Source organism: Dunckerocampus dactyliophorus, chromosome 10 (assembly GCF_027744805.1).
Source record: "Dunckerocampus dactyliophorus isolate RoL2022-P2 chromosome 10, RoL_Ddac_1.1, whole genome shotgun sequence".
Classification (NCBI taxonomy): domain Eukaryota; kingdom Metazoa; phylum Chordata; class Actinopteri; order Syngnathiformes; family Syngnathidae; genus Dunckerocampus; species Dunckerocampus dactyliophorus.
In genome coordinates, this window is record NC_072828.1 from 17,495,576 (window position 1) to 17,508,012 (window position 12,437).

At 40.9% G+C, this 12,437-nt stretch overlaps 1 protein-coding gene across 4 annotated transcripts in view; it reads left to right on the forward strand.

Annotated features, from left to right (window-relative positions):
* mylk4b (myosin light chain kinase family, member 4b) overlaps positions 1–12,437 on the forward strand; it is a 40,320-nt gene that overhangs the window by 15,946 nt on the left and 11,937 nt on the right. For 3 of the 4 annotated variants that reach the window (XM_054789298.1, XM_054789295.1, XM_054789296.1), the window contains exon 2: positions 3,549–3,792. In XM_054789298.1, coding sequence (XP_054645273.1) covers positions 3,595–3,792 — 198 coding nt within the window. In that variant the 5' untranslated portion in view covers positions 3,549–3,594. The remainder of the gene's footprint in view (positions 1–3,548; positions 3,793–12,437) is intronic. The other variant, XM_054789297.1, reaches the window with a different exon arrangement.

Sequence of the window (12,437 nt, forward strand, 5' to 3'; positions counted from 1 at the left end):
GTTAAGGCATTCTGTCAATATCTTGGTATAATCATATCAGCTGGGCAACATGTTTAATTTGAGGCCTATTAATTTGAAAAGAGGCTGAATAATCTTCATTAAAGAAGACACACAGAAAGGTTCAGTATTTTTGTTTCTTGTGTTTGGTGCTTTGCAGATGATTATTACTTCTTCTGTTGTCTGGGTGTGTTGTACTTTTTCTCCCTTCTGACTGGCACCATACAGTTGGGTGATGATGCTGTGTTCTATTCTACAATCCATACACACACGCTCAAACACCTCCCCCACATTCCGATGGTTCATAGGCTTTGATAGCTGTTTCCATGCAGCTTTTAAACAAGGACAGCAGAGGTTGCAGGGAGAACCCTCGCTGCAGTCTCATCAAAACACCCACCGACCCACCCCATCTAGACCCCCTGTACTGTTTCTTTTCCTGTACCCTCCTTACATGTAAAAACCCCAGGAGAGCTGGGTCTTGGATTAGTTACCAACGTTTGCATAAGTGCGGATCATATACTGTACATTGCTGGATACACCTACTGTACATGTGCGCATTGCACAAGTCAGTTCGTATGGGCACACTCTGTGCCTCCATGAATCTAAAAGTTAAAAGTGTCTGCACTACTGAGAGGTCATTTTAGGATTTTCAAGAGATTCAAGATTCAAGAGAGTTTTATTGTCATGTGCATAGTACAACAGCAGTTATACCATGCAATGAAAATCTTATTCTGTTCATTCTCCCAAGAAAAGAAAGAAAACAAATGAAAGAATTAGAACATAAGAAACATAAGAACATAAGAACATAAGAAACATAAAACAGATTTGCCTTTAAAAAGACCGTTTCTCACTAACATTTTTATAATGTTCCCTCAATCTTACTTTTTCGTGCGAAGCCTGGTATTTGTTTTTAGCGTTAATGCTGTGGGGCATTTTAAAGTGACATGCAGGATGTGTATCTTTTGTATAACTTTAGTATAACTACAGTATATAGTAAGTATAACTTGTTCATGATTGTCATTATTTTGCCTTTTGGCGGTTGGGACTGGGAGAAATGACATGGCAATTATGAGGCTTGTGGTGACCGACTGAAGTTTACATTCCCAAAAAATATGTTTCCGTGTTCTATGTATACACACACACACACACACACACACACGCACACACAAATACATTTATAGTCCACCTGAATTTTTTTGTATTATATTAGCTGTATAAAAGACACAAAACACAACAAAAGGTAGTATTTTTTAAAGGATTTTAGATGTTTGTAATTAACATTGTCAGGGGCTGTCTCATCAAGCCCTTCAGGAACTTGATGAGATTAAGCTGTCGAAAATCAGAACCACCCAAACTATACCCTTTAACGTTGGTATCGCCTTTCAAGAACCTCACGTCTCTTCCTAGAGTGCCAAGTGGCGCTGAGATGGCCAGCAGGTCCTAAAAGCCCAGATGCACCTAGAAGGTTGGCTGACCCCAAGGCTTTACTTTTGGTACGCTATAGTCCATGATAAGGTCATATGGGGAATGCTATCACTAAATATGGAAAACATCTACCAGGGAAAAAGCAGTCTTGACAGTGCTTGTTGTCAGGCAGACGAGCATTAAAGCTCATTAGATTGCTTTCCATTGTGGCTGTACTGACACACTGCGCACTGTTGTTTTATCCAGCCATTACGTAATGCTACTGAAGGGTATGCAGCTTTGTTGAATGTGTGTGCGCTGTGTGTGTGCATAGCCAGTATTTCACCAGCCAAGCAATGTTGTGCTCTGTGTAGGTTTACTTTAAATGGCTGCCCTCGGTAATTCCCATCTATAACTTCAATGTACTCAAGAGGAAGAGTGGCATGTGTCTCACTGAAACCCTTTGGGCTGTGAGAGTATACTTAATAATGTGATTTTTGTACATTGGATGTTTTTTGTACATTGTACACTCCTGTTCCAGTGTAATCGACAGTATTCTAATTACCAACTATAACATTTTTTCATGGAAAACGTGTGTGGATAGCTTTGGACATAAAAAAGACATGAAAATCTAAATTTTTATTTTAACGGGAAAGTATTTTTCACACTATCTTGAGTCATTTTTCCACTAAATGATACCCATTGAACAAATACCAACATTCACTTTAATTATTAACTGTAGGTGCCCTGTTAAAAGATTATAGAATGCAATAGAGTGGTGCACATTACCGTGCATTATGTTTGCATTATTTGTATTTACGTTTTACACAGTGTCTGCACATTTTTAGAATCAAGGATGTAAATCATCAAACAACATTGGAAGCAATACCAGCTGTCCACTCAGGGCCACCCTTTTGGTTTTTGAAATCCTACCCAGAGAAATCCCCTGGAGCTGGAGTACAGCCCTGGCTGATACACACAGTCTGCCTCAGATGCTCAAGCACTGTGTTGATACGACAGTCTGTCTAATTGTAAAGCGCAGCCGTGTACATTCTGGAGGTATAAATATCCCAAGTAATCTTACATGGAAGACCCCCCAGCCCCTCCCGCAGAGGATCAACAGGTAGAGCAAAAAGCCAGCTGTCCCATAAAGGCGTCAGGATGGATTTCTTCATCTCATCATCTTTCACCCCTTCTATATGTGATGCTGCTCCCCAGGATCAAAGCATGTGGATAGCACGGTGCACAGGGAAACAAATAGTTCCACAAATAGTTTTTACCTATTTAAAAAATAGACCATACTTGTGGTAGCCTTTTTTTTCATTGATAGATTGATTTTAATAATGGATTGATTTTACATAGCGCCATTTTTTCACAAGGTACCCAAAGCGCTTCACAGTGAAGTGAACCCATTATTCATTCACTCCTCAGTCGCACACTGGTGGTGGTAATGTACATCTGTAGTCACTGATGCCCTGGGGTAGATTGACGGAAACGTGGCAGCCAATTCACGCTTACAGCCTCTCCAACCACCACCAAACATTCATTCACGTTCATACACTCATGTGAGCACCACTGGAGTCAAGGTGGGTGAAGTGTCTTGCCCAGGGACACAATCGTTCTGTTTTTAAAAGAATCATTTTTAATTGTATTGTAATCCATCAAGATGCGTATTGAATCGTCCATCACAAAGAGATTTACAACCCTACCAGGCAGTATAGCCTAAGGTGTGCACTGCCTCTTACCCAAAGTCAGCTGGGATGGGCTCCAGTTCGCCCGCAACCCTAATGAGGAAAAGTGAAAGGATGGAGGGATGGAACATTTATTATCCTCTGCATATTGCATATACAGCCCTGGAATTGACTGATTAGGGTGTACCCTGCCGCCTGCTCAAAGTCAGCTTTGATAGTTCTGTGGGGATTCTTAGTTATCAAGGTCATAGTGACCTGCAAAAGTATTATTTAAACAGGCAAAAGTCAGGAGATCTTGGTTTGAATCTCTGTGAACTTTGTTTTTGTCCTGCGATTGACTGCTGATCAGTTCGGGGTGTATCCAGCCTCTCGCCCAAAGACACTGATGAGTGCCCTGGTCTGATTGTAAGTGCACATTGTAAAATGAAGGTTGTTAAAGGCTTGTTGTTATTGCAGGTCAGACAAGACTCTTTGTAATGAGTCTGGAAAGAAGAATGGAAATATGCCAACATCAGCAGTACCTCCCCCTATACCTATGTCCCCCATTGTTGAGAAGATGGAGGGGCTGAAGGCTATCCGCAACCGCAGCAACAGCCTTCGTTTTGGCCGGCTGGCCTTCTACCGACACCTGGAGAAGGTGGGGACCATGCGCTGCTTCTGGGAGCTTAAACACATCGAGCTAGAGGGAGGCAATCAACAGGTAAAACAGCCGTTCTTATAGACTGCATGGGAAGCAGGTGTCTTGTATTGACAAGGTCATTTGTCCTGACCCTACATCAGCAGGGGAGGTCGAAGGCCCAAAAAGGGGTTGCCTGGAATTCTAGCACTGCACCTGTTAGCACAAACCATCCTGCTAGGAATACAGGAGGCTCACTAGGGGGAGCTGTTGTATTTTTTATGTTTTTATTGCCCCCTTAAGACACACACATGCACACAATATAATTACCACCTTGAAACACACATACACCCAAACACAGACCGAAATATCTGGCAGTGAGTCAAGGGTACAAGCAAGATGGGATCGCTGTGTGTGTGTGTGTGTGTGTGTGTGTAATAAATGAGCATGAATTATTATCAATAATTATCATTAGTACAATTAGCGTTAGCACAAATTCAGGACACATTGTACAATATGATGTACTGTACATTGTACATACAATTCATTAATGTACTTAAATACGATCATTACATCATTTCGAAAACTATATCAATTTTATATTTATCTAAGTTGTGCTCCCTATTGGGTTGGATTCATATCAACACTAAACCCATTAAATTAACTTTACATTTGCACCACTCCTTTTGCTATTGCTATAATCAGGGGTTCTGCTGAAGATGAACTTTTTTGGAAAGAAAACCCTCATGAATCCATTATTGTAGATTTAGCCTCAATTTACTTGTGGTATAATCACAAATGGACATGCACACACTCAGTGGTAAAGACCACAGCTGTTATACTCAAAGAAGGTTGAACTGGCCAAAATACAACATAACAGTGGACTTTACTCAGTAGTGACAACTATTGATTTGCACAACACAGTGTTTGAGGAAGCTATTTGAGGAACCCCACTTTCAGATGCAATTAGCACATGTCTACTTTCACTGCTCCTTCTCAGCAGAGGAGCTCTTCAAACACTAGGATCCTACTCTGTAACCATTGTGACCATTGAACCCTATACCCCCCATCCTCACCCTCCCTACACCCCACCCAGCTGCCAGCTGTGGATGCATGTTAGTTCGAACTCTCCTTAGTGTTCATATCAAAACAGGTAAGTGGTATTATTGATGGTGCATATACGATCACCAAACAAATACATGCATTGATAAAAAACAGCAATAAAACAGACACGTACACAAAGGATTGGCATTTTACAGGCAGACACATTTTTTTGCAGACACTGGGTTCATTTTAAATGCAATTTGCACAGATACCAGAATTTATTTGCATGCATCATAGTTAATCAAGATGCACATGTGCAACGTACTTCAAAGTTGCAATTAATGAGGATAGGAGTGCTAGAACTCGTGCTTGGTAAATATATTTTTGAGCATGCATGCAAGCATCAACTGCTGTGTCGGAAGTTAAAGGATAGCAGGCATCTGATTCGCACTGACACCCTGAACTGGACACCACCTGTCCCATTCTCGTCTCAGAGACAGCGTGTTCTCCTTTTAGGTCCAGGGGTGGGAGGCAGTGAGGAAGTTGGCTAGAGGGTGAATGGGTAGTTAGGTGGGTGGGTGTCCTAACAGCACAGACCCTTGTTCTTTTCCAAATCTGCTGTGAGCAAGACTCTTGGAATAAATGCACCCTTCTATTTACTCATCACGGTCTACATTCAAGCCTCATGTCTACAAGTTGTTATCGGCTGCCTGAGACTCTATCAGGGAAAACAGCCGAGAGGCTAAGATAAGTCTGACAGTCTATGTAGGACGGCAGTGCCAGGAAGAGGAAGCATTCCATAATGGAGAACTTCCTGAGAGATAAAGATCTATGGATATTAGGGAGTGTGTGCCTGGTGGCCACTTTCTTGTGGCAGCGGTTGTGGACATTATTCTCTAGGAAAAAGAGGAGGACCACGCATCCAGACATACAGGTAAAACAGACAGCTACGTAGATTCCAATTTTGTCATCTGCAATAACACATGAAACTTCAATACAAATACGAGGTTTAATTGAGGAGTTGTTGCATGAAATATGATTTGCTGTTGCACCAAAATGGCGAAAATTTGGCTTAGGGCCTCTAACAACCAGCGCTAAGGTGATAAAATGTATCATGTGATCGCCTCTCAAGATATCATATCAATGTCTCATATCAATATTTCAATGTCTCATGGGGAACGAAAACATTTCTACTAAATAATGTTTCAACAAGCACTGAACAAAAAACTAAACCAAATTTACGTGTGCTTGAGTGAGTTGGATAAATGTAAATGCAAGGCACGAGGTCACGTCATTGCTATAGACATGCAAGAAAACGTCTCCTGTCTGCTGTTCCACCATCTATGGTAATGGTAATGGTTTCATTTATTTTGAACATGCATACATGCTACATTGGAATACGTCACAATTTACATTCCACAAGTCCAAAAAGTAGAATTTGCCCATTGGTGTCCAATCTGCTATTACCAAATTACATTATTTTGATTTTACTTATGTTCAGGGATAGTCTGTTTTTATCTTAGGCTGTTATTAGTCTGTTTATTAGCTCTTGTGTGCTTTCTGCGGAAAAAAATGCAGTAGCATCGTCTGCAAATAATACTAACTTTAGGTCTTTTATGGCTCTACAGATGTCATTTATATATAGGGTGAACAGTTTTGGTCCCAGGATTGATCCCTGGGGTACGCCACACGATATATTTAAGCTTTCAGATGTATATTCTCCTAGTTTCACATATTGCTTCCTGTTTGCTAAATAGCTTTTTACCAAGTTCAAAACAAATCCTCTAAATATCTAAACGCAATACGAGTGTGAACGAAAGAACTAAAAGTACGGCATTTCGGTAGTTGTCACAAGTTTGTGACCAATGTTGAGTTAGCTGTTTATTTGTTTTGCCATGGTGCCGCGCTCGCAGCATGCATATGCATGGACGCCGGCCAAAGTGACACATCGGCGTAGTTAGACAATCAAAATAGGTCATTTACGCGCTAAAGTAAGCTCTGACAAGTTTAAATCCGTGTTACTTCTTGGCTCTCCTGAGTTGTTGTGCCTGCCCTCTTACTCTCTCCAGGAATGTGTTGTTTTCACCTTGCCCCACCGGGATGTTGACTGGTGTCAATTTTCAGCGCTTTGCATAACTCATTATCAGCACAGTACGGAGGTAAACTAAAACTATTACATTCGCACACGCAAAAGCTCAGAACTGGTTTGCTTAGAACAGAATTGTTTTAATTAAAGCAATTCATCCATGTTTTAACCGTAATTCTTAATGATGTACACTAGTATTATTCTAATTTGTTTTTGGCCCCACTGTTCTTCATTATAGCAGTCCATTTTGGACAATTCTGGAGGAACAGCATTGAAAAGGCCCTTTCCAGCTCCAGCATGACTGAGTGGACAAAGTCAATAAACACAAGGGTGTATGAGTTAACGCCACAAGGCTGTTCCCAAATTTTAACAGAAATTCAACATAGAAAGCATAGAGATTATGCTATAGTGTTAATAATCTGATGACACTGATTAAATTGGTTTACCCAGTTATTCTGGGGAGCAGAAAATGTATACAATTAGGCCATCGCCATGTTACTCAGTCAGACCTGTCAGCACAAGTATTCAAGCTTGTAAGACATCCTGGTGAAGACAATCTTGACCAGAAACCTAACCTGCCAGGATAATTTTGACCAATGTCCTGTACAAATAGACACTAAGCATCCACATAAGTTTAAAACCAAGTCTAAAATGTGTCATTAACACGTGAAAATATGTACGCGGAAGAATAATACATCGGAAAATGCTCACAAAGGGGAGAAATGCACTGTTGGTCGCATGCTTGGTCTACATTAGAGATGGTGGAATATTGACTGAGTCGTTCAAAACCCGAGAGTTTTTTACTGAACCGCGGGTATTTGTCTCCGCGTATTGAGTCGTTCACTTACCCCTATGCCACGAGCTAAATTAAAAAGGACACCAGGTAACATGGCATTAATTGTGCAACTGTTACTCTAGCAGCATTTGTATAAATGCTTTAACCCTGTGAAAAAGTGTGTAAGTGTTCAATTCAGACATGATGCCTGTATTTAATGACAAATGACGACAAAAAAGCATAAAGACAATGAGCACACTCTTTAAGTGGAGCTCTGCTTTGTAAATAAAAGTACAATTTAAATGTTGGCAGTCTTATAAATAAAACACAAATAGCTCACCTTTCCTTTCTTTTTGTCAAAATAGCTTTAATAGCGGATGGAGGTTGGGTGCGCCTGCACATCATAAACTTGGACACTGAATTTATAGTCTTTTAAGCAGGACAGATTTCTGTAAGATTTAAATTATTTGATTCTGTTAATTGTGTTTTTTACGACTAAAAAATACATTATTGAACAATTAATTTCCCATGTATTCATAATACTCTAAAACATACTTCAAATAAAATTCAGGTTTGTGTCAAATAGTGCAAAATTTATTTCACAAAAATAAAGGCAAAAAAAAAAACCCTCGTCAGGTTGGTTGGCCCAGCAGCCAACAAGAGCCCTTTTCTCACCAAAGGTTCAGGAACTTTTAGTTCCTGTGGCCTGTGCGGTTTGTGTTTCCACATTTTAAAGAGCTCATGACACCAAAAAAGTTTGAAAAAAACAATAACAAAATGAAAGTACTCACTTAATAAAACATTTCAGTCATACTGCAGTCATAGATAAAGAAACATATATAAAATACGAGTGAAATGAAGTTGTGATTTTGACACGGCCCCCAGCGTGTTTTCTGAACCGCTGCCATCTTGGCTGTGACGTCACGACAAGAACACATTCCAGGAACTAGATTGAAACAAACGCAGTCATGAACTCACAGCAGAGCCAAGAAAGTGACATATTCACACTAATAACATAATAATAACATTCACATTCACTGACATTGACTACGCTTACATGCAGTCAATATTCGTGTTAAGGTCAATATTCGACTTTCTGAAACATTCGGAATATACCGTTTACATGCGCAACGTGAAAATAAAAAAAACCCCGCACGGACAACGTCTCGATGCACGCAAAACGTCATGACGCAATGTGCGTCATTTCCTCTTCTTCTTCCTGTTTCCAAAAACAACAACAACACCGGCACGGGGGATAATGAACGCCTTTGTTTGCGTTTTGGTGCTGCTACTGACCCACCACCAGTACTTGACGCGATTCTGTCTCACTTTCTTCATTAATGGAAGGCAAGAAAGTGAAGATATAGGAAATGGAGCCGGAGCTGTGCCATCCACATCCATGCTGTACCCCCAGAGCCCCCTTTTGAAGAGGCTTTCGTACAAACCCTGCTTCGCGTAACTGCCTGCTCACCTTCTGATAGATTTCGCTGTTGCGGTACTTCCAACCGTTCGTTTTGGTGGAAACACGGGGGTATTTCGAGCGACCAGGGTAAATACGAAAGTTCCTCATTAAGTTCCTGCGATGGAATAGGGGCTAAGGTGTTCCTTATTTATCCTTCAGGGAGTTGGCTTTTGTGAGATACTGTGCTGTGTTCAGTACACAAATTTGGACCCTGTGTTCAGCAGGTTACTGAGACCAAAACCCACAGCTCTTAGTCTTGCAAATGAGGTGAAGCCAGGGCCGAGCCAGAACAATAGATGCTAACTAGCCAGGATCAGAGTCGTTCATACCCTATTCAGGGAGCGACACTTCCCCTTTTATCGGATGTGTTAATAACAGGATAGGATTACACCACTACTCCGCCCAGGCTTAGTGTAACGAACCAATAGGAGGAGGGTGTTGGCACACCAATTCCGCCCACTCTTACGGTATTTAAGGCCTAAGCTACCAGCACTTATTAGTTCGCTGACGAAGCTCTTCGGATGAGGAGCGAAACGTCCGACACCTTCTTCACAGAAGTACAGATGACGTCTCAAGAAGCCTTTTTCTTCAGTACACAAAATTAATTCATCCATCCATTCACTCATTCATTATATGGTGGATTTTACTAAGTTTGCATTTTGCTATTGTGCTGGATTTTTGCAAGGGTTTTTTTGGGGGGACCTTCCTGTATAAATAATATTAACAAGCATAGTGGAAATGCTTCCTAATCAGTGAATGTGCCTATACATGCACAGTCTATACATGCACACTCTTGTCATTGTCACCCCTGCTAAGATATGAGTGTTGAACTTGATAGCTGACAACTTGTCTGTAATGGGAAGAGTGTGAGCGACAGACTCTAGGTCAGTTGTTTCCAGCGCTGGCAGATGGTGGTCAGTATATAGGCATCAGTGGTTTGTCACGTCTACTGAGAAGTGAAAAATTTAGGTCAGCTGAAGTTTCTCAACGCTTTGTAGCCACGTGTCACGTGTTTGCGTCAGTTCATGCTTAGTATTTTGTCACAACACAAGTTCCTTCCTCCATGTCTGTACTCTCAAGTTTCAATAGCAACACCAGGTTCCTGGGTTCCTTTTGTGTTCACCTTGTACGGACACAGTGACAATAATAGGATTTTGATGCCTCCTCGCTCAAACTCCACAAAGAAAGGTCCGCAACGAAATTCGAACGCAGAAACCTTTGGCTGTGCCAACCACTTTTTCACCATTCTATTCAATACATGTGTAATACATGCATGTGAATCATTGGCAGTCAGTGACTGCCTGACGCTTAGGGCCTGGATGCCACCAAATTATTTACAATTACAGTATGTAAAATGTCCAAACACTTTCAAACCCTTGAAAATCGACGTGTCTTCATGAAATGGCTGTAATTCCTGAATGTCATCTTTTAAAATTAAATTAAAGATATCTATAGATCCATCAAAATAATAATAATAATAACAAAATAATAGTAATAATATGGGATTTAGTTCTTTAAGCGTCTTGATAGTTGGCGGTAGTAACAATAATCTGACAATAAGCTGTTTAAAATGTCTGTTATGGAAAGCAGGAGGCATTTGGTTCAGAAGTATTTTTATATCTGTGACATAGGCCCGGGTGTCTAATAAAGCTTTATTGTCCTTGCACCTGGCACCCCTCTCCTCATAAACTTGGAATATAGTGTACATTCATCCTAGACACCATCATCTAAATCTCTCACAGGGTTTTAGATGTTCACACTGAGTTGTTTGTTTTTGATTGGTTGTACATGAATTTGTTTGTCTTACTTCGTACAGAGTTGTGTTTCAATCCCAGATTCTCGAGATTCTGACACTCAACCAAATGAGTTTGAGCCATCTCGAATGTCACATTGTAATCCTCTCCAGCATCTCTCCCGAAGCCCCCATGAATCCCGAAATGTACACTCGAGCACTGCTCTTATCAGTGCCCAGCCTTCCTCTGACATCCACAAGGGGCTGCACTTTAATTTGGAGAGCCATTTGCTATTTTTAAAACTCTGCTCTGAACTGCTGTGTTGTGGAGCAGCTCTTTTTTCACCATCCACTTCTTCTTCTTCCTGCTTAGAGCTGCTCGTTTCATTTTTGCTTACATGATTCACAGAACTTTATTAATGATTCCTTTCTGAGAAAAGGAAAATTACAAATCAGACACGAGCGCTAGCCTAGTTAACTCTTTAGCCAAAATGTATGATCCCAGCGCTCTTGACGGTCAGACGTCTGCAGGAACAAAGCCCTTCCTCAATAGATCGGACAAATCTAAAGCTCCTTTCTGTTCCTTTGCTCAGAATAGTGCCCTGCATGACACTGAGAGCTGTACAGACTCTTTGACCTCCCAGATGGAGCATTTGCTCAACATGCAGTACACTGTCCTAGCCCATTTGGACAGTTTGTACCAGGATAAGAGAAGAATGGATCATCATGCATTCGTGCATGAGGAGTGTTGTGGTTGTGCTGCTGTTGACAGGCTTAGCGATGGCGTAGAAGTAGTGGTAGCATGTAGGGAGGTGTGGGTGGCGTTGGAGCGGTTCAGTGAACGGATGGACATTCAGGGACACAGGTAGGAAGGGGTGGATAATCTGGTGGGGGCTACCCAGCAGATGCTAAACTTCATTGGGGAGGTGGTGAAAAGCTCCAAGCTGGTGGAGCTGCTCTTTAAAAAGTCTGGGAGCAAATCCAAATGGAATTTTTTTTTTTTTTTTTTACATTTTCTTATCAGAAGACGTATCAGTGGTGCATTGTAATACCCCTTCTTTATGTGTAATTCTGCTTACTTAACATTTGTCTTTTGGAGCTGGCAGTATTTCAGTGGAGGTCAATGTATTAAATCCTGTTGCAGACCAAAATAAGCCAATTGTGACTCGTTGGATAGAGCAGTGACTGCTTCCAGAACATGCCTTTGCTATGTCCCTTCAGTTATACTCCATTTATTGCTCTCTGAGGCAATGAACACATCATCCACTTATTTTGTGATCTGTTCATATACAATTGCAGTCAGAAAACTGCATCATGGGCATGACTGTCATATTAACTTGGGGCCCATAATAATGTATTTGAACTTTTCTTTTTCCAGGGTGGTTTATAAAATGTGCACAGGAGTAATTTTATTTGGGATTTTTTTCATTTTTCATTTCATTTACAGGATTGCACTTGTCAACATAACTGGACTTTCAGAAATAAAAAATTGTTGAGACATAACATCTATCATCATCTATCTGCCATTTTTGAACTACGGGAGGGCTGAATTGGGGGCAGTCAGAAAAATTAGCCATGCCATATTTCCTATGGAAAACTCCTTGCAACACTCCATTTTCTTGCATCTGGA